This window comes from Sus scrofa, chromosome 1 (assembly GCF_054392235.1).
Source record: "Sus scrofa isolate SSC_HxYL_T2T_F1_AM1 chromosome 1, Sscrofa_HxYL_maternal_Yorkshire_Landrace_v2.0, whole genome shotgun sequence".
NCBI lineage: Eukaryota > Metazoa > Chordata > Mammalia > Artiodactyla > Suidae > Sus > Sus scrofa.
Window position 1 is genome coordinate 158,418,902 of NC_139383.1, and position 22,786 is coordinate 158,441,687.

The window sequence follows — 22,786 nt, forward strand, 5'->3', positions numbered from 1 at the left end:
CTACACCAAATAGGTAATTGTTTCTGTGGCTTTTGGTCCTTGCAAAACAGACTGTTATTTAATGTCCTAAGTTGTGCTTTAGCAAAGTCATATATGACCAAACACAAGTTCCTGTCGTGGCTCAGCTATAACAAACCGGTCATAGTATCCTTGAGGATGTGGGTTCGATCCCTGGCCTTGCTCAGTGGGTTAAGGATCCGCCATTGCTGGGAACTGTGGTGTAGGTCACAGATGCGGCTCGGATCCCACATTGCTATGGCTGTGGCTGTGATGTAGGCCGGCAGCTGTAGCTCTGATTCGACCCCTGGCCTGGGAACTTCCACATGCCACAGGTGAGGCCCTAGAAGCCAAAACAAACAACAAACAAACACAAGCCATACAGCCATGAATAAGGCAACTTGGTAATTACATTAATTACCCCATGATGACTGAGGGTGACTGCAAGACAGGCTGTCACATGGGCTGTTCACACTGTCCTTCTCAGACTTGTGTTTAAGTCACGTAACAAAATACCAACATCTTGAAATTTAAAAGTCAAGGGCAAGTTTAAACATTGTTTTCAAGTGTGTCGGTAGGAATGTACCTCTTTGGGAACTCAGTCTGAGGCCTAACCTTGCTGGGACAGTCCGACACTGCCCCACCCACCCTGCACGGCCCAGCCTAGCCACTGTCCTCCTGCCCACTTCCTCTGCCTGCGCCGCCTGGCCCATCTTCCAGCTGCACTGTGTTACTCTCCTGGAGCTGCACTCCTGCCCCAGCTGTCAGGCTCATTTTATGTCTCTGGCTGGCTTTGCCTCCCCAACCTAGAAGGCAATCCCTGTGGGATCCAGGACCACCCACCGATGCCTACACCACAGGGGGCTGCAGGGTCCAACGCAGCCATAGGGTCAGCAGATACCACCAGGTGTTTGCTCAGTGCATGGCGTCCAAGTTGGTCTGGGTAGCAAACTTCAGTCCACACTGGGGCCGTTACCTCTGCTGGAAATACCTGTAGGGGAGGAGGCTGCTTCTTCACATGCATCCCCCGCAAATCGCCTCCTTTAAGTAAAAACCAAAGCTACCCAGAGCCAACTTGTTAATGTACAGTCACATCCCATTGCACCTCCTTCTCCAGGATGCAGGTGTCTCCCAGGAACCAGAAGCCCAGGAAAACGGCTTAGTAATAGGAAGTCAAAGCCAGTTCCACAGGTCATGTCTGCTCACCAGGGCCCTTTGGCAGTGACTCTGCCCACGCCAAGCTCATGTTTGAAGTGGAGAGACAGATAATAGACGAATCAGCATGCACGTAGGTGATTCAGATGGTGGTTGGGCTTAGAAGACATTCGCAGGGTTGGGGGCAGGGGTGAGGGCAGGGCAGGGGTAAGGGCCATCATATTGAAGCGACATCGAGCAAAGGCCAGGAAAGTGAAGACAGGCTCTCTGGGGGCAGAACATCCCGGGAAGGCATCCTTGGTGCGTTGGGAGATGGTAGGAGGCCACATGCGGTGCCAGAGGGGCAGGGAAAGGCCTAGAGCCGTTATGAAGTCAGGAACTATCCTTCTGAGAAATGACCGTACCTGGCCCAGGTACATGGTAGGTGCCTTGAGGAAGGTCACATAACAGTTACCTGTGAAGCGAGAGCCAATAGGATTTACTCTTGAACCAGATGTCAGAGAGAGAAAGGGAGTGAAGGGCAAGTGGGGGGTTGGGGCCTGGCCACCAGGGTGCACCTGTGTACAGGTGAATGCACCTGTGTACAGGTGAGGACGCAAGGTGAGGGACGCCTGGGCAGAGGAATGGGTGAAAATCACTGTGATTTTGAGATGCCCCTTGGGTGTGCACCTCACAAAGAAACGCCAACACGTTCCTTTCAGATCAGTTAAGGAAACAGGTTTAGAGAAGTGTCCAAGGCTGAGCCCCGGACCCAAACATTTGGGACCTGGAAGGTGACGGGCACTTGCCAGCGAGACCAAGATGCTGCAGCTGTGAGGTGGGAGGATGGACGTGAGTTATCAGGTCTGGGAGGGAGTGTTAGAAGCATTTCATGGGTCCAATGGCATGGAGTCCCAGTCAGGAAAGGACAGAGGCTGGTCCACTGGATGGATCAGCCTGGGGGTCATTGCTGCCCTGAGCTAGAGATGCTCTGGCGGCCTGGTGGCAGCGAAACCCGACTGGTACAAGTTCCAGAGAGAATGGGACGAGGGCACGAACCTCCTTGAAAAACTGTGTGGTAACGAGGAGCTGGGGAGGGAGCATGGCTGGCAGGGGCGTGGAATCCAATCGCAGCTGTTCTGCTTTTTTAGGGGAGGATGTTTATTTTTATTTTAAATTTTATTGGGGTATGGTTTGTTTACAATGTTGTATTAGGTGCAGGTTCTGCTTTTGACCTTGGAGCACATTGGTCAACTGACGCCAATGGTACCATGACAGGGACCAGTCACCAAGGGTAGGGGGAGCTGCCTGCTCTGCTAAATGTGGTTTTGCTTGGAAAAGGCGGAAAGTGGCTCATCTCAGCCTCAAGCTTTAAGATCTGATGCCCAGGTTTGCACCCTCGCTTCCAGCAGCAAAGGCCCCCTGGCCAGTGGAGACAGACAGTAGGACAGCCAGACTCCCGCCTAGGAAGCCCTGCTTTGGGTTCAACTACTGCAGGAAAGTCGCAGCTCATGTTTCAGGTCACTTGCTGAGGCCTGGAAGTGCGGGCCGTGCTGTTGTGTCTAGAAGGAAACTCCTGGCTGTAAAGTGGACGCCAGAGACCCAGCCAAGGCAGCCGCCCCAGCAATGTGAGACTGACCCTGAGCTGCAGGCGGATGTGTCCAGGGTTGGGTATAAGGGCTGGGGGCCTGGACTGATCTTACCATTATCAGCTGCTGGTGTGTTTCAGGCAGGTGCTGCAGCCAAACTCTAGAAGCTGCATCCATGCTCTCAGGCCATGAGGAAATTATTCCTGGGAGGCACAGTGAGGTGGTAATGTCCACCCTAAAAATAGTGCAGCTTCCAAGAGCATCACACATGGGGTGGCCTAAAGCAACACGAACTCATTTTCTCACAGTTCTGAGGGCTGGAAGTCCAAAATCAGGTGTTGGCTGGGCCGGGCTCCCTCCGAAAACTCCAGAGAAGGGTTCTTCTTGCCTCTTCCAGCTGGTGGTGGGGACCTTCCCATAGAACTTCTTCTTTTGGCCATTCTGTTCTACTCTGAGACAAATTAATCTTTTTTTTTTTTTTTTTTTAAGGGCCACACCTGTGGCATATGGAAGTTCCCCTGGCTAGGGGTCAAGTCAAAGCTGCAGCTGCCGGCCTACACCACAGATCACGGCAATGCTAGACCCTTTAACCCACTGATCAAGGCCAGGGATCCAGCCCGCATTCTCGTGGATACTAGTCAGGTTCATTACCACTGAGCCACAATGGGAACTCCCAAGTTTAATCTTTTTAAAAGAGGTTTATTGCATTGTTTTGCAAAGTGAAATATGACATGGTATTTGTAGTATATTCCAGGAGTTTGTAACACTGTTTTTTGATGAGCCGTTTTTTTTTTTTTTTTTTTTTTTTTGGTTGCCCCTGTGGCATATGGAAGTTCTCAGGCCCAGGATCGAATCCAAGCCAAAGCTGCGACCTACGCTGCAGCTGTGGCAACGCCAGATCCTTAACCCACTGCCCTGGGTTGGGGATCGAACCCATGCCTCAGCAGTGACCAAGAGGCTGCAGGATCCTTAACCTGCTGCACCATAGCGGGATCTCCTGATGAGCCATTCTTAATACAGAGACTCTTCTCATTCCGTTGTTGGAATACAGAATATTTAGTTACTCTCTTTAGGAACAATATGTCTTTTGCCTTTCCTGCCAACTCTTCAGTGTTTAAAAGAAAATCAATCTTTGGTTTTGTTTTCGTTCTTGAGCATGTGATCATGCCCTAAAAACTAGGAAACCGAGTGTGATTGTTTCATGTCGTGGTTCCTATGGTGCTTAAAGTAAAAGCATTGTTGCCTGAATAACACAGAGAAATCGTTTGATCTGCATCTTTCCCGGACAACTTAGTTACCACGTAACCCGTAAGAATGAGTTACTTACTCAATAAGGAGAATTTTCAAAAATACTTTTTCTTTTTCTTTCTTTCTTTGCTTTTTAGGGCCACACCTGCACCATAGGGAGGTTCCCAGGCTAGGGGTCGAATTGGAGCCACAGCTGCCAGCCTACACCACAGCTGCAACAACACAGGATCTGAGCCACGTCTGCAACCTACACCACATCTCACTGCAATGCCGGATCCTTAACCCACTGAGTGAGGCTAGGGATGGAACCTGAAACCTCATGGCTCCTAGTTGGATTTGTTTCAGCTGCACCATGATGGGAACTCCTCAGAATGCTTTTGTTATCCTCCTGTATAGCACAGGGAACTATATCTAGTCACTTGTGATGGAACATGATGGAGGATAATGTGAGAAAAAGAATATGTATATATATGACTGCGTCAAAAAAAACCAATTCAAATGTCGTCTATAAATAAGGGTTAAAAAATTTTCCCTGGCCTAACCTCAAAGATCAAGACTAAACAAAAGTCAACATAGCTTTCCCGTGATGTGAGTCTGTTTCTACAATAAAATTCCTAGATTAATTGAAATAAACTACTTCTGTCTTCTCCTAACTATACTCTGACTTGATTTTATTTTAAATTATGAAACAAGAGAAAGTCTGCAGGAGTTCCTATTGCAGCTCAGTGGGTTAAGAACCCAAAATAGTCTCAGTAAGAATGCAGGTTCCATAAGGATCCAGGGTTGCTGCGAGCTGTGGTGTAGGTCACAGATGTGACTCGGATCCCGAGCTGCTGTGACTGTGGCCTAGGTCAGCAGCTGCAGCTTTATTTCGACCCCTAGTCCAGGAGCTTCCACATGTGGCAGGTGCAGCTGTATAAAGAAAAAAAAAGACAGTCTGTGGCCTGAAAAACAACATTTCCCCTATTGGGCCTTTGCAGAGAATGTCACGTCCACACTCTTGACAGAGTGAGGAATTGTTCGTGTTGATCTTGATGATTGGCATCTGTCAGCACTGTATGTATGAAATTCTTGAGAATCACTTCATTTCTCAGTCAAGTTCAGGTGACTCATCCTGGTGTTGAATGGGTGGAAACCAGCTTTGGCCTGATTGTTTCTCCAGGTCTTGGAGCGAATTTGAGCAGGTTTTCTGTTCTGGTGGTTCACCCCAGTGGTCATAGGGATACAGAACTCAGCTTTGAAGAAGGGCACCTGCAGAGGCAAGAAGTTATTCTCTTTTGTGTTATGAGTTTGTTCCTTTAGAACAAGGGAACCAGAATGCAGGTACATAAACCTGCATGGTGTCCATCAGTGACCAGGGCAGCTGAGACCCAGATGCTGGGACAGTCATTACAGTCATTATGAACTGATTCTGTTTTCAGAATAAGCCCATGAGACAGACGGAATCCTTATGCCCACCTTACAGTGAAGGAGGAAACAAAGAACGTGAAAGAGATTGGCAGAGCCAAGGTATATGTTCAGAACAACGGTCACAGTCTGATCTATCAATGTGTTTGTCCTTTGAGCTAAGATATATTTTCAAATATTAGACTTTCGCCCTTGACCCTGTCCACACCACAGGAAGCAATTAAATACCCATGTGTAGGCATACGGTGATAACGCTCAGAGAAATTAAGTAGGAGACGTTTTTATTATATAATATTATAGAAAATGTATTCACCTTCAAATAGGAAAAGCAGAGTTTTCCATTGCCTTATTCTGTTTTCAGCAATGTAGAATATCCTTTCGAACTGAGTCGATGCCCTTCTGTGAATTAGCTTGAAGTGCATTTTAATTAAACTTTCAATTTGCTCAACCATCAGACGCTTTCAGTAAAAGGGCTACACTGAATAAAGCCTTTCTTGCTCTCTCCCCCATCCCTGCAGCCATCCTTCTGCCCTGACCTGCTTATTCCACGTAACCAGCTGACAGAGCAATAGCTTCGAGGAATGAATAGCAGGATATCTGTGTCCCTAAAATAGCAGTTAGAATATCCACTTACATAACAGGCCTCCATAAACAGTTTCACTGTGACACTAGTTAATACTTACTTTGCTGTGACTTCTACAAGCCGGTGTTTAAATAAAGTTGTGAGCGTGTTTCTTTGCATTCATTATTTAAAGAACACTGCAATCTGTTTTTTATATTTTTATTTTATTTTATTTTATTTTATTTTATTGTCTTTTTGCCATTTCTTGGGCCGCTCCATGGCATATGGAGGTTCCCAGGCTAGGGGTCGAATCGGAGCTGTAGCCACCGGCCTACACCACAGCCACAGCAATGCGGGATCCAAGCTGCGTCTTCGACCTACACCACAGCTCATGGCAACAACGGATCCTTAACCCACTGAGCAAGGCCAGAGATGGAACCCACAACCTCGTGGTTCCTAGTCGGATTCGTTAAGCACTGCGCCACGACGGGAACTCCCAAAAGAACACTGCAATCTTAATTACACTACAAAATGGTCTTCCAGGGAGTGTGGCTTTGAAACTTAAGTAGTCAGAGGACCATCTCCTAATCCAAGATAATGACTTCATAGGTACCACAAACATCTAGTTCCAGATACCTTTTAGTAAAGCTATGTCACTTCCTCTTGGCTATCTGCAAAGTAAGCATTTATGATTGTTTAGATATCTTTATTCAGATGTGATTCATATACCATATTATTCACCCACATAACAGATACAATTCGGGGCTTTTTAAAGTGTAGTCATAGCTATGTGGCAACAACACGACATTTGACTTTCTGCATTTCATTCAGAACATTTCATCCCCTCAGAAAGGAACTTAAACTTTTGACCTGTCCCCTCCCTTCCCAGGTTCCCAGCCCCCACCCCCAAGCAACCTTCAATTTGCTTTCTGTCTCTGGATCTCCCAATTCTGGACATTCCCTATATGAATGTAATCATATCATATGTGGCCTTTTCTTTTCTTTTTTTTTTAATTTTTATTTTTTTGTCTTATTGTCTTTTTAGGGCTGCACCCACTACATAGTGAGGCTCCCAGGCTAGGGGTCTAATTGGAGCTATAGCCGCCAGCCCACACCACAGTCACAGCAACGGCAGATGCGAACTTCGTCTGCCACCTACACCACAGCTCACGGCAGCACCGGATCCTTAACCCACTGAGCGAGGCCCGGGATCAAACCCGCAACCTCACGGTTCCTAGTTGGATTCATTTCCGCTGCACTACGATGGGAACTCCTTCTTTTCTTTATTTTTGTCTTTTTAGGGCCGCACCCGCTGCATATGGAAGTTCCCAGGCTAGGGATGGAATCGAAGCTGCAGCTGTTGGCCTACACCACAGCTGCAACAATGCCAGATCCTAGTCGAATTTTCGACCTATGCTAGAGCTCACAGCAATGCCGAATCTTTAACCCATTGAGCGAGGCTAGGGTTCGAACCCCATCCTCATGCGTACTAGTTGGGTTATAGCTGAGCCACAATGGGAACTCCGTATGTGGCCTTTTCTGTCCAGTTTCTTTCACGTACTATGTTTTCAATGTTTGTCCATGTTGAGCCTGTGTCAGTGCACCATTCCTTTTCAAGACCAAATAACCCTTTGCATGATGTACCACATTTTGTGTATCCATTTATTCACTGATGGGTAGTTGGGTTATTTCCATCATTGGGCTATTATAAATAATACTGCTGTAAAGAAAAACTCATGGAGTTCCCATCATGGTGCAGCGGAAACGAATCTGATTAGGAACCATGAGGTTGCGGGTTCGATCCTTGTCCTCGATCAGTGGGTTGAGGATCTGGTGTTGCCGTGAGCTGTGGTGTAGGCTGCAGATTCAGCTCAGATCTGATGTGGCTGTGACTGTGGCTGATGGCTACAGCTCCGATTAGACCCCTAGCCTGGGAACCTCCATATGCTGGGTGTGGCCCTAAAATAAAAGACAAAAAGAAAAAAACCTCACGGACAAGTTTTTATGTGAGCATATGTTATCATTCCTCTTAGCAGATGAGGATCATCTGCTAAGTCAAATGGTGACTTAGTGTTTGAGGGACCATCAAACTCTTTTCCACAGTGGTTGTAACATTTTATTAACATGTAGGAGGGTTTTGATATCTCCACATCCTCACCTGCAATTACCGTTGTCAGTCTTTTTGATTGTATTCATTCTAGTGGGTGTGAAGCCATATCATGTGGTTTTGATTTGCACTTCCTTAGTGGATAGTGATGTTGAGCATCTTTTTATGTGCTTCTCGGCCATTTGTATGCCTTCTTTCTAGAAATGTCTATTCAGATCCTTTACCCATTTTTTAAAATTGGGTGGTTTCTCTTTTTGTTGTTGAGTTCTAGGAACTCTTTGTATATTCCAGACACTAGACTCTTTTTTTTTTTTTTTTTGTCTTTTTGCCATTTCTTGGGCTGCTCCCACGGCATATGGAGGTTCCTAGGCTAGGGGTCTAATCAGAGCTGTAGCTGCCAGCCTATGCCAGAGCCACAGCAACTCGGGATCAGAACCACGTCTGCAACCTACACCACAGCTTACGGCAATGCCAGATCATTAACCCACTGAGCAAGGGCAGGGATCAAATCCGCAACCTCATGGTTCCTAGTCCGATTCATTAACCACTGTGCCACGATAAATGATTTCCAAAAATTTACTCTTCAGATAAATGATTTCCAAAAATTTGCTCCCATTCTTTGGATTGTTGTTTCACTCTCTTGATGGTACTGTTTGCAGCACAGAAGTTTTAAACTTTGACAAAGTCTGGTTTATCCATTATTTCTTTCATTGCTTGTGCTTTTAATGTCACATCTAAGAAACCATCACTTAGGCAACATTTGCTTTGATGACTAAACTGAATCTACTTCTCACCTTTGGTCTCTAATCCTTGTCATGTGGTCTCTGCTCTCAGATTTCCCTTTAAAAGTAGGATTTTGATGATTCAAAATGTAGCTTTATGAAAAACTTATCACCATGATTTTAGGAAATAGATTCATGGTTTCTACTCCCTCTGTTTTTTCTCTTCATCTAGACCAGAGGTTCTCAACCATGGGCCCCCTCTCCCTCAGGACACTGGGCAATGTCTGGAAACACTTCTTGTTGTCACAGCTGCAGAGGCTCCTTGCATCTCATGGGTAGAAGCCAAAGAGGCAGCTAAACACCCCCCCCCCCAAGGAGGCTTATCCAGCTCCCAATACCAGGAATGCCTCCCCAGAAACCCTGGTCTAGACGGTCTAAAGTCACCCTTTGCATGAATACCCCCATCCAGCTTTGATTCTGCATAAAAAGAGTCATGCCTTTGAGATGAGCCAGTTTATATGACACTGGTTTTTATTTTTCTTCATATTCTTTACTTTGATCCCATCAGCTTTCAGTGTTTTGCTAGTATCTTGTATTACTTGTCCAAATCCAGCCTTGAGCAAGAATAAGACTGTGAGTCTTGTTTATTTTAAGAAACAAACCCCAATTGTGGGATGGAAATCCTATAAAATTGGATTGTGATGATCATTGTACAACTATAAATGTAATAAATTCATTGAGTAATGAAAAAAATTAAGAAACGAACCCCAAACACTGAGTAATAAGTGCCAAGTAATAAGAAGTATTTTATTACACAATACACACTTACCCACACATACACAGGCACATACACACAAGCACACACGGGTACACGTACACACGCTTGATTTTTCTGGTGCTGATACTTTTAATACTATAATGGTTTCAAACAAAGTTTATCAACAGATTTAAATAACAAGAACACATAGGAGGATTTTTTTTTTCCTGTTTTATTTATGTATTTGTTTTTCGGGTGCACCCATAGCATGTGGAAGTTCCTGGGCCAGAGATGGAATCTGTGCCACAGGAGTGACCACACCCGGTCTTTAACCACTGGGCCACCAGGGAACACCAGGGAGGATTTCCCCCCACATAAAACACCAGTAGGATGCATGCTCACTCCACACAAAGTGGCTGCACTCTAGGCTGAGCTGTCTGGCTGGCCAGGGTTCTCTCATCGCTTCTCCTCTTCTATTTCGGTGGCGGCTGAGATTTACTTGGGGAACGATGCCGTAGGAATGTAAGCTAAATGTGTACACGGCGGGCCTGTACACACCCAAATTGATTCTGGTGTGAAAGGAATGTTTTGCTTCTCTTCTTCTTTTTTTTTAATGGCCACACCCACCACATATAGGGCCAGGAATGGAATCCAAGCCGCAACTGTGGCAACACCAGATCTGCCAGATCCTTTAACCCACTGTGCAGGGCCAGGGATCCAACCTGCACCTCTGCAACCATCCAAGCCTCTGTAGTAGGGTTCTTAACCCACTGCTCCACAGCAGGAGCTCCAGGAAGGTTTTGCTTCTTAAAAGAAAGAGAGAGAGTTCCCCGTAGAGAGATTCCACAGTTCTTGAGAACGCAGTGTTGCTGGAAGGTCCGATCTCCCAGTGGCTCATCTCTCTGCTGGCAGAGCCACGTTCCCTAAAGGCCGATAAACAAGGGCCCTGACAACCCCAGCGGCTGAGTACATGCTGCTGCAGGAAGTCCCGGGTGGGGCCAGGAGCTCAGGGGCGACCGAGGGCGGCCCTCCTGGAACCCAGCCACCCAGGATGCCATGCAGCGGGTTCCCGTCAGGGCGCCCTGCCTCCGCAAGACAACCCACCTTCTGATGCTGGCACTGGGTTGACATCTCCAGGGAGAAATGAGTGGGAAGGAGGCCCGTGTCACAAAGTGTGTGTCACCTCAGCGGCTCCAGCAGAAGCTGCATGAAGATGCTTGCTTGTTGCCATCACTTTCTGTCACTTGCTCAGAATCATCACCCCAGCATTACACGAAATCTCTTTACCTTTCCTCTGATGAAACCAGAATATTAAAAATATCCTCAATTCACAGGAATTGCCTGATCAGGCAGTGAGAAAACTCTGAGTTCTGACATTCATTTCATTCTCAAGCAGACAAAGCAGAGGGAATTTCAGTTGTTTTCCCAAAGTTACCTGTCTTGCAAGTGGGAGAGCTGGATTGCAGTCTGGGAAATGGGCCTCAGAGACCCAATCTTCAGCTTTTGTGCAAATAGCGACTTGGGGAATTCCCATCATGGCTCAATGTTAGGGAACCCAACTAGTGTCCCCAAGGACTTGGGTTCGATCCCTGGTCTCACTCAGTGGGTTAAGGATCTGGCGTTGTTGTGGCTGTGGTGTAGGCAGGCAGCTGCAGATCCAATTTTACTCCTAGCCTGGGAACTTCCATATGCCTCAGGTGCAGCCCTAAAAGTAAAAAAAAAAAGAAAGAAAAAAGGAGTTCTCGCGGCGCAATAGAAACGAATCCGACTAGGAACTATGAGGTTGCAGGTTCGATCCCTGGCCTCGTTCAGTGGGTTAAGAAACCAATGTTGCCGCGAGCTGTGCTGTAGGTCGCAGATGTGGCTTGAATCCTGTGTTGCTATGGCTGTGGTGTAGGCCAGCAGCTGTAGCTCCGATTCAACCCCTCGCCTGGGAACCTCCATATGCTGCGGGGTGCGGCCCTAAAAAGCAAAAAAAAAAAAAAAGTCAAATAGCAACTTGGTACAACAGCCTATGTACGTCACTAATTCTATGCCCTCAAACTGTTTTCAGCAAATGTCTGTGTGGATTAAATCTATCGGCTAAAGTGAATATGGCAAAAGGTAAAGGAAAACCAATGTCTGTCCTTTAGTAACGTCTCCTCCATGGTGACCTAAGGTCAAAGATACGAGTGTTCCCTGAGAAGCACAGGCCAGACTCACATAGGACCTAGATGAGGGTTATAGGGCTGGGCGGGGACTGGTACCCACATCACTGTGCATCCAGTCAGCCTGTGTTCTGTAAGGCGAGGCCATGAGGCTGAAATGTGTGTGCAAAGTGTGATGAAGGAGCGTGGTCCTGGAGAAACTGTGATGAAATCCCCGCTGCATCTCTCTTTTTCTCCTTTCAAGATAACACCGGTCAAGCATAAGATGCAGAAGGAACATGTGCCAACCCTTGCCATTTAGCTTGCTAAATAGCCTAGGAATTAAACAATGTGACTTGCTCTGTACTGTTCCTCTTCTCATCCTCAGCTCCTGCTCCAAGGTTCACATGGGACTCGGTGAGGGAGTGGAAACAGACCTGAGGACATAGACCCAGACCCTCCCTGTGTCTACATCTGTGATGCTCTGCTTGTTTTATGGCATCTCATGAAATTTCTTTTTTGGGCTGCACCTGTGGCATATGAGGGTTCCCAGGCTAGGGGTTCTCTAATCAGAGCTATAGACACTGGCGTACACCACAGCCACAGCATGCAAGATCCAAGCCATGGATGTGACTTACACCACAGCTCAAGGCTATACTGGATCCTTAACCCACTGAGCGAGGCCCGGGATCGAACCCGTGTCCTCACAGATGCTAGTCAGATTTGTTTCCGCTGAGCCACGAAGGGAACTCCTCTTTCTTTTTTTTTTTTTTTTTTTTTTTTAAGTGTTGCAAATTTCTCAGAATCAATTCTCACTTCTTTTTTTAGGCAGACAGTGCTGAACTGTGTCTCAAAGTCTAGCATGTAACTGGGTTTTCAGTTTAAAAACTTGTGCTACTTTGTAAATGTTTCAACACCTTTCCTCTCCTGAGATGTATTTTTCAATTTGAATCAGAACTTTTGTAACCTTTTTAGATTTTTTTTAAAAAATGTGACTGTGGTGGTTTTTTGTTTGTTTTTTTAACTCTCCCAGAGCTTTCTTGTTATTTTTCAGAAATTTCTACAGTGAGTAGAAACTTCTCCTCTGGGTCATTCCTCCTAAAATTGCTACCTCAAGTCTTTTAAAAAAGCAAAGCTGATTAAAAGCATTTTCAGGAGTTTCCGCTGTGGCTCAGCTCAGCGGGTTAAGAACCCAACACAGTGTCTGTGAGGATGCGGGTTCAATCCCTGGCCTCACTCAGTGGGTCGGGTATCCAGCGTTGCTGTGAGCTGTGGTGTAGGTCACAGATGTGGCTCAGATCTGAGTTTCTATGACTGTGACATAGGCTGGCAGCTGCAGCTCCAATTCAACCCCTAGCCTGGGAACCTCCATATGCCACAGATACAGGTGTAAAAAGAAAAAACAATTCACCTGTAATCGTGTGTGACTATATATGCGTGTAAATAGCTATACTAAGTAGAAGAAAATCTCTAAAAATGGCAGCACTGCACCTGAATGGCGGGTCTGATGCCAGATGATTGACAAGATGGTTAGAAAACACCTCCTAGCTGCTCAGGTGAGACCTTGAAGATAAACGCCGATGCTACAGCTGTGTCCTGGCAGGTGGACAAAGGCTTGGCTGGTTTCACCTCGCTTTCATCCTTTGCTTCTCCAGCTTGGTCTGGCGGTGGCCTCACTGAATTGCTCTTCCTGGTGGTTGAGAAGGTCGCTCACGTGTTCCCAGGGTCCCTTCTCCCCTCCCCCGCCTGGCACACGGTCTGGCACAGCCCCGCACTGACCCCCAGGAAAGCTTCGCTGTGTAAAGTTTAGAAGCCAAGGCCAGTTGAGGTGTTTTTCCCCAGGTTTTATTCACAGAACAAGTGAAACCTTTGTGGTTTCTAATAGATCAGGAGACTGGAAAGTCCTTGGTACCAAAATACACATTTTTTTTCTTTCTCCATTTTTCACTGGATGTGTTATACCCACAGCTGTTTGTACCACACACCCACACACAATGGGGCATGTCATTATTTCCTGTAGCCTCTGCTACAAAGTTCCCCAAACTGGTACTAAAAACCGCAGGAGTCTACTGTCATGCTGTCTGCCGGCTAGGAGTCCAGAATGAGGGCGTCGGCAGGGGTGGATCCTTCTGAGGGTGGGGGGTGGGGAGAATCTGTGCAACCTCCCCCGCCACCACCCCACCCCCCCGAACCTGGAGCTTCCTGCAGTCTTGGGCCTTCCTGGCTTGTCACCCCAGCCTCCGTTCCCATTGTCACCTGGCCTCTCGTGTGTATCTGAGTCCCTATGTCTCACTTTCCTCTTCTTCCAAGAGGGTCATACACCCACTGTCAAAGGAAGTGGACCCCTGCTGGTCTTAACTAGTTACATCTGCACTGACCCTCATTTCCAAATAAGATCAGCATTCCCAGGTACCAGGGGTAGGGCGTGGTCCAAGCTTTGAAGGAACTCAATTTCACCCATGTCAGGGAGTGGAGTTTGGTGTGAACTGCAGAGTTTGAGGCCACTGAGGAATAAGAAGTTTCCTTCCACGGGCTGCTCAGCCACTATGGTGAAGTCATCCAATCAGGAGACAGAGGCCCTAGAAACAAATGAGTTTTGTTTAAAAAACCAAAAACTCGGAGTTTCCACTGTGGTGCTGTGGGTTAAGAATCCTGCTGAAGAGGTGTGGGTTCAATCCCTGGCCCAGCACAGTGGGTTAAAGGATTTGGCTTTGCAGCTTGGACTCAATCCTTGGCCCAGGAACTTCCTTATGCCATGGGCACATCCATTAAAAACAACAACAACAATAAAAGAAAAAATAAACCTCTCCCCAAGGCTATTTTAAGTCTAGTTTGGGAATCTTGGTTTTGGCCTAATTAGACCTCTTTCAAATCTAACAGAAGCATCTCCTCACTCAGAACGAGAACTTTTCTGATGCAGCAGGCGCTCCCTCTGGCTTTGACGGATCTAAACCTGAGCAGTGACTGGATATGCTGCCCGCTGTTGGGGGCGCTCTGAGCACCTGTGCTTGCATGACAGGTGTGACCCCTAACCCTGTCAGGAGGAGAAGTTTGAAAGCCCATGTTCCCTTAGGAACTGCAAGAAACATCCAGTCCTTCATTTAAAGACTTTTATAAGCCATCCCAACAGTGGAGACCAGGAAATCCCATCCCCTGCTTTCCCATTGAAGTCAGCGCCTTGGTCGGCTCAGCTGCCTGGAGACCAAGCAGGAGACAAGACTCCTTCTCACTGCAAAGGAGTGGACGGGGCCAGGGCTTCCCTCCACTTCCAGAAAATGACAGGGAACACCAGACTCTAGGGGCTTCGCCCATTTCACAGACAATGCATTGTCCAAAAGATGTTTTAATGACACAGAAATGGACTTTTCTTACCCAAAAAATTAAGTGTTAGAAGTGTGACAAATGCCTTAAATTATGAGTGCTGTGCTGATGTTGTTGACAGAGGAATCTCACTTCTACTTAGAAATATTTTAAAATTGACATGGAGTTTGGCTTGTATTTTCTCCTAAAACTCACTGGGAAAAGTAAGTGGATTCTTACATATTCAGGCTGGGGGGAGGGAAAACTGGCCCAAACATTATGAAGAAATCACAGTGGCTTGAAAGGTATGGAGACACTTGCAGTGCAGCACAATTTGCCAGGACGCACAGGGACAAGGCCACCCTGGGAGGTTCCAGGTTATGGGCCTGACCCCCTTGTGTGTCTGAGCATTCTAGGACCTTTTATCATTTACAGGAAGCTCTTATTTCTTTCTCATGAAAATTCCATTATCTCTGACACACATCACCTCGATTGTGTTTGTGTTGCTTGCGGACATTTTGCTTATCGAAATCGTGTTACTCATAAGGATAATTTTTATATTCGTGGATTAGTGACAGTGTCAGATCTCAGAAACAAGTTTTTCATTTGGGCAGAAATTAGTCAGTAAACTTCCCAGGGCAACATGTACTTTCCACACACCCATGTGTGCACCACAGTATGGAAGAGAGATGTTTACTCCTGCAGAGGTTGGTACTGAGAGGAGAAGATGGGAGGAGGTGGGGTGTGCGGTTCTGCCTGTATCTCTGCTCGGGGCTGCAGCTGTGACCGCTTTCATGACAGGCTGTTCTGTTGCTAGAGCACAGAAGGCTGCATAAGGCATGGGTGTGAGAGCAGCGTCTCCTCACCACGCGGCCACGCCAGCCTCAGCAACGGAAAGGGGAAAGCTGTGGGACCACGTTAGCCACCTCCACTCACTGGGAGCCAAGCGATTTGCTTTAAAAATCAAACTTTTAGTCTGAACCTGAAACACTATCATCTCTGACATTCAACATTATTTCACTGCCAGTTCTAATAGGAAGGGGCTGTGGATCTATAAGAGATGTTAAAACATGAAAAACATCCACAGTGCCTTACCAGGGTAGCTAACTTGTATTTAATTAATTACTTCAGTAATACTTATTATTCTATAAAGGATATGATGTTGATGTCAGCATAGAAGGGAGATGGGAAATGTATAGTTGATGAAAGGCTCTATCAAGAGATCTTTTCAGTTCCAAGCTCTAGTCTCCTCTAAAATTAGAGAGACATGGAAAAATATATGTTAAGCCACCTTTGGCTCCCTCTGCTGAAACAGAAATTAGCCATTTTAAACTGGGTTTTTGTTTGGTTGGTTGGTTTTGGTTTTTTGCTTTTTTTGCTTTCGTGGCAATGCCAGATTCTTAACCCACTGATTGAGGCCAGGGATAGAACCCGAATTCTCGTGGATACTAGTCGGGTTTGCTTCCGCTGAGCCACAACGAGAACTCCCTAAACTATTCTTAAACAACATAAAATTGAAGTTGTCTTTCCAGCCCTTGCTGGGTGCCAAGCACTGTGCTAGGTTTGGGGATAGAAAGATTTATCAGGCAAGGACCCCTTTCTTGAAAAGTTTGCAGTATAGTGGGGAAACAAAGGGAGAAACAGACAGGGCTTTGTGACCGAATCTGCAGCAGAGGCCAGCTGAGGTCTACAGGAAGGGTGCACACAGGAAGGGGGCTGGGATCAGGGAAGCCACGGGGATGGAGTGACATCAGGGTTTCCAGAGGCTCTGCCCTCTGCCTGTACCCCCAGGTCAGGAGAAGGTGTGCCATCCAGGCTGAGAGATGGGTCTGAAAAGAAGTGATGCAAAGTAAGTTTGGAGGCCAGCGTGTGAGGTGGGGCAAGTGTGTCAAAGAGGCAGCCCCTCCTGTGCCATTCGGCCCAAGGCCATGTTGGGCACCGGCTTTAAAAGATTAAGGCTTGGGAGTTCCTGTCGTGGCGCAGTGGTTAACGAATCCGACTAGGAACCATGAGGTTGCGGGTTCGGTCCCTGCCCTTGCTCAGTGGGTTAATGATCCGGCGTTGCCGTGAGCTGTGGTGTAGGTTGCAGACGCGGCTCGGATCCCACGTTGCTGTGGCTCTGGCGTAGGCTGGTGGCTACAGCTCCAATTAGACCCCTAGCCTGGGAACCTCCATATGCCGCGGGAGCGGCCCAAGAAATAGCAACAACAACAACAAAAAGATAAAAGACAAAAAAAAAAAAAAAAAAGATTAAGGCTTGATTCATTCACCTTCCGAGATGCATCTTGTCTGACCTGAGTAAGCAAACAAGAATGAAAAGCAGCGCGTCAGTCATGCTGAAAACGAGTCAGCAGGTCCCAGGCCCTTGGCCGAGCCCAGTCCCCTCGGACAATGGCCAAGGCCTAGGTCTCTGCAGGCTAGTGGTGGCGAGGGCAGTGCGGTGTGTATGGGTGGACGTAATCCCCAGGACCCCTGGGGAAGGGACAAACAGAACAGAGTCCAGAGTATGATGGCATTTCTCTAAAGACCAAAAGGAGGAAGAAGGCTATGAACTGGGGCAGGTGCCCAAATGCACCCGTGTCCTGAAAGGACACAGATCCTGGAAGCACTTTCACAGGGAGGTGGTCAGGCAGGGGGTGCCTGGGGAGCCCCGTTATTTGCACCATGACCCATTCGGCACCTTTGAATTTGGGGTCAAGTGCAAGCAATCCATGTGAAAATAATGAAAGAAAATTGGTTTAAAAATAGGAAGAAACTGGAGTTCTCATCATGGCACAGCAGAAACGAATCCGACTAAGAACCTTGAGGTTGCAGGTTTGATTCCTGGCCTCACTCAGTGGGATGAGGATCCGGCGTTGCCATGAGCTGTGGTGTAGGTCGCCGATGCAGCTCGGATCTGGCATTGCTGTGGCTGTGGCTAAGACTGGCAGCTGTAGCTCTGATTAGACCCCAGGCTGGGAACCTCCATATGCCATGGGTGTGGCCCTAAAAAGACAAAAAAAAAAAAAAAGAAACGAATGACATATACACTCTGCACTTAAAATTTTAAACTCAGAATGCACACCCTGGGCCTCTGTAAAAGAGCAAAAAGGAGTTAGGATGGAGTGAAAGAACTCGGCATCTAAGGGCACAGATTCCTCAAGAGCCGACGGAGGTGGGTGCCTGGTCCAGGGCTGTGGCCAAGGGCGATAGCACCCTCCCTGCCCCTGAAGACCAGCTCTCCCTCTGCTGTCCTGCCCAGCCGGGCTGTTGGCAGCAGAGTTGGAATTCGGGGTGAGGGGCAGGTTCAGTGTCAGCTCCATCGAAGGTTTTCACTCAAAGCCCCAAATGATCACCAAGTGGGCACACTTCTGAAATTCGGGGCTGATATTTACCCTGTTTGTTTTAATGGTTTCAATGTCTTTTGTATGAAAATACATCCAGGGAGCAGGAGAATGCTTGTGGGTTCAGGCAGAGAAACCAAGCCAGCATTCAGAAGCCTCCGAAGAAAACCTGCCTGCATCGAGATCCATCTCGTACCTTGAGGACAATATGAGGATGTGATTATCAGCTTTGAATTTTGTCAGGAGAGAACTACATTAAAGTACTTTGTGGGTAAAACACTAGGTTAAAAAAGGGCTTTGTGTTGTTTTTTCCAGGATAGTGAAGGCTACAGAGGAGAATCTGAAAAAAAGAAAAGCCTGCGTGACCTTTCCCAGGAGGCCTCAGAGGACAGTGACGTGTTTGGTATGTAACATAACAAATCAGAAGCGTGATTTCCCTTGAGAATCATGTGCAGACACACTCCCATTCGAAGAAAGCCTTGACTGTTTAACTGCACGAGTGATCTAGGAACCTGTTCTCAGTATAAAACGCAGATGGTCTAGGAACATGAACGTGGGGCCAGGCCCCCTCCGTCAGCCTCTTGAGAACATCTGTCCATTCTCCCACCACTGACCACCGCGGCCACCCCTGGTATCTTTCCCCATTTAGTTTTCGTTTTTGTTTTCCATGCCTTTTTGTACACAGAGACAGGAGATTTTGCAGATTTTTCCTGGCTTTCTGCTATTTCTGTAATCATCTATTTGATCATTTAAATGCGGGCATTGGAAGACCCTGTGGTGCCTGTAAAAAATCACCAATAAGGAAGGAAACGGTCCCAGAGCCTAGATACTGTGATTGTTTCATTACAAGAGGTGACTCAGGAGGTGTTGGGAAATAAGTGCTTTTTGTAAAAGTTTACTTTTCGTTGTCCTGGGGACAGAAGTTGCTTCCCACTCTGGAGTGAATGGGCCACTCCCACTGATTCTGCGTCAGTGCCATTGGGTCCCACCTCTGCCACCTAACAGGGACCCTGGATGACTAGCCCACAGCCCAGGCCAGACAGGGACTCGGGGTCTGCCCATGCGCTCTGTGCACCACGTATTTCTGGGGTGCAAGGCCTGGAGGCCAGCCCTGAGCACTAGTAAGTTTATCAGAGGAGAGGGACCAGTTCTCTGGCTGCTAAGATAAGCCCAGCCTGCCAGTCTGTCCCTCCAGGAAACAGGCCTCTGCACCACCTGCCCAGCCTGGTCTCTACTTGGTTCTGGAAAGGGTTTCTTTTTTTTTTTTTTTTTTTTTTTTTTTTTTTTGTCTTTTGTCTTTTGTTGTTGTTGTTGTTGTTGTTGCTATTTCTTGGGCCGCTCCCGAGGCATATGGAGGTTCCCAGGCTAGGGGATGAATCGGAGCTGCAGCCACCGGCCTACGCCAGAGCCACAGCAACGCAGGATCCGAGCCGCGTCTGCAACCTACACCACAGCTCACGGCAACGCCGGATCGTTAACCCACTGAGCAAGGGCAGGGACCGAACCCGCAACCTCATGGTTCCTAGTCGGATTCGTTAACCACTGCGCCACAACAGGAACTCCTGGAAAGGGTTTCTTTACACTTCATGTTTCAGGTGGGAAAACCCACCCCAGTGTTTTGTTCCTGATTTACCTGCTCTTTCTGAAAACACCTTGCCTTCTCTATTCATCCATCCCACTTAGGCAGGTATGCTCGGTTACAGGAGTTCCGCTGCTCACTTTTTCAGTATCTTAAGCTTCCATGAAAATCAGTGTAAGCCAAAGGCCCACAGAGGAGACGTAGAAGCTCAGCGGATGAAAATCAGATGGGCGAGCACGAAAGGAACTCACGACTCTTTCCCTCTTTCTACCTGCTTCCCGTGGATTTCCATAGGGATTTTCTTGGGGCCGGAACACAGTCCAGTGCCTCTGGGTAGTGGGCCTTCCACGCCTTAGGAAGAGAGGAAGAAGGAGAGGGCAGCGCCCTGGCTCAGAGAACACATGTGGTCTTCAGAATAGAGAGGGAGGCCCAGTCTGTGAATTTGAATGGAAGGCCTGAGTGTCTATGACTTTAAGATTAAATCTGCCCCAGAGTTCCCATTGTGGCTCAGCAGATTAAGAATGCAATTTGGAGTTCCCGCAATGGCTCAGTGGTTAACAAATCTGACTAGGAACCATGAGGTTTCGGGTTCGATCCCTGGCCTTGCTCAGTGGGTTAAGGATCCAGCATTGCCGTGAGCTGTGGCGTAGGTTGCAGACGCGGCTCGGATCCCATGTTGCTGTGGCTCTGGCGTAGGCCAGCAGCTACAGCTCCGATTAGACCCCTAGCCTGAGAACCTCCATATGCCACAGAAGTAGCCCTAGAAATGACAAAAAGACGAAAAAAAAAAAAAAAAAAAGAATGCAACTAATATCTATGAGGACGAGGGGTCGATCCCTGCGCTCGCTCAGTGGGTTCGAATATCCAGCATTTGCCATGAGCTGACACTGCTGAGTCACAGCACAGGGGAAGTGTGACCATGAGTGGGGGTGGCCAGGATGCCTTCTGGATGCCATTGATCTGTGCTCTGCAATGAGCTTTAGTGTAGGATTTGGTGTTGCTGTGGCTGTGGTGTTGGCTGGCCGCTGCAGCTGTGATTCAGCTCCTAACCTGGGAACTTCTGTATGTTGCAGGTGCAACCATAAAAATTTTTTTAAAAAAAGAAAGATTAAATCTGCCTCTAAACTTCTAAAAGAAAGGTGTCTTTAGTCCCATGTTCCAAGTACACTTGTATATAAACATGTAAAAGAAAATGACAAAATAGAAATGTCCACTTTTAGGTTCTATATATGAATAGAAGTAAGTTTTAGATTTTTTTTTACTAAACTTACTTGTTTTTAAAGCAAGCATCATCTTTATGATTATTCTCCAGGTTAACTGCCTTTAGGATTATTCATAACAATGTCAGCCATTCTTTCACCATCAGATACACACACACACTATATATGTGTGTGTGTGTGTGTGTATGTGTATATATATGCGTGTATATAACACTTCTATGATATAACATGAAAAAGATCTATTGTAAGCTTTTTCCTTAAATTATCAACATTGTATAATTCCTGAAGTACTTTCAAAGGCAGCCCTCTTTAACCTTCTCAATCAGATATTCAATTTGGAGAATTTTTTTTATTAGCTAGAGTTGAATTCAAAAACCAATGGAAATGCAAAATTTCAATCATGTCACAGAGTTAGATTTGTCTTTTATGCCACGAGCCAACTTCTGCCTGTCGAGTCTTTGTGTCTTCACAGGGCCTTGATCATTAAGAGAGGCTCAGATACCTGCTGAGCGAAGGTACCTCTCACGTGCCAAGCTCTCAGCCCATCAGCGTGAACAGGGGGCAGTTCCCTAGTCGGCACCTTCAGGGCGTGTCCAGCTGACACTGCTGAGTCACAGCACAGGGGAAGTGTGACCATGAGTGAGGGTGGCCAGGACGCCTCCTGGATGTCACTGATCTGTGCTCTGTAATCCTGACTCATACAGACACAGGGCCATGAGCCGTCAGGCATCTGCCTTTGAACTTCATAACCTCGCACTCCTCGTGCTTTCCTGGGGCCCAGAGCCACCCGGTCTAGAGGTGCGGAGTGATGAGGAGAAATGAAGGGAACATAATCTTGGCTATCAAACTAGACTGTGTAATCTTGGAGGAAATATATGAGAATTCTTTTAAAATTCTCAAGTGTTACAGGAATGTCACTCTAGTAAAATCAGCAGCCCCCTCCCTCTTTACAAAAAAGTCTTTTCCTGGCTGGACAGAAATTTCCCAAGTATAAGAAGAAACCACGCTTTCGTGATTAAGTCATCAGCGGCCATTTGATGATGCTCCTCGTGTCATTTTGTCCCTGTGTTGGGAGAATCGGGGTATGTGAGGGATGTGGGCCATCAGTCCTTCCCTGACCCATGTCTGTAGGACACATGGACCCAGGGTCTTGGTGGTAGTCAGAGAGCTGCTTTGTGAGAGTTCTGCTGGGGGTCCCGAGTGGGGACTGAACTGGAACATTCGGGGAGCTCAAGATCACCCTGACCGCAGCACAGGTGCCCGGGTCTCTGACTCACTCACTGCCTGCCTGAAACCCTGAGTTGCACAACTCAAACCAGGGAAGTCTCCCCATGTCTGGTGGAGGCCAGAGGCAGTTGCTTAGCAACACACTCAGATGTTTTATTTACTTTTTCATTTCATGGGAAGTTTTCACAGAAGGAGGATTCATTAGAGCACACTTGTAAATCTCTTTCTATCTTTTCTTTTCTGGCTGCAGGCAATCATACTCCAGACTGGCTACCCAGTTAGCCAAAGAGGAAAAAAATATTTTAGGCCTCGGGCTTTGGGAAACCAGGGTGTTTGGCAACTGGATAGTTACTGAGCTTCTTTTGAGCTTCACACCCACACCCACACCCTCGGCACAAGGTATCCTTGTCACTGGAAATCCAGTCAGGATAGAGGGCGAAGTTCACCCACCACCCTGCAGAGCTGGTCACAGGGCTGAAACAAGGGCA

The 22,786-nt window shown here is 47.2% G+C and overlaps 1 protein-coding gene across 12 annotated transcripts in view; it reads left to right on the plus strand.

Annotated features, from left to right (window-relative positions):
* MBP (myelin basic protein) overlaps positions 1 to 22,786 on the plus strand; it is a 117,064-nt gene that overhangs the window by 30,520 nt on the left and 63,758 nt on the right. For all 12 annotated transcript variants that reach the window (XR_014836955.1, XR_014836956.1, XR_014836957.1 and 9 more), the window contains exon 3: positions 18,588 to 18,675. Coding sequence is in view for 9 of the 12 variants with exons in the window: in XM_085011083.1 (XP_084867209.1) it covers positions 18,588 to 18,675 (88 nt within the window). In the remaining 3 variants the exon portion in view is untranslated. The remainder of the gene's footprint in view (positions 1 to 18,587; positions 18,676 to 22,786) is intronic.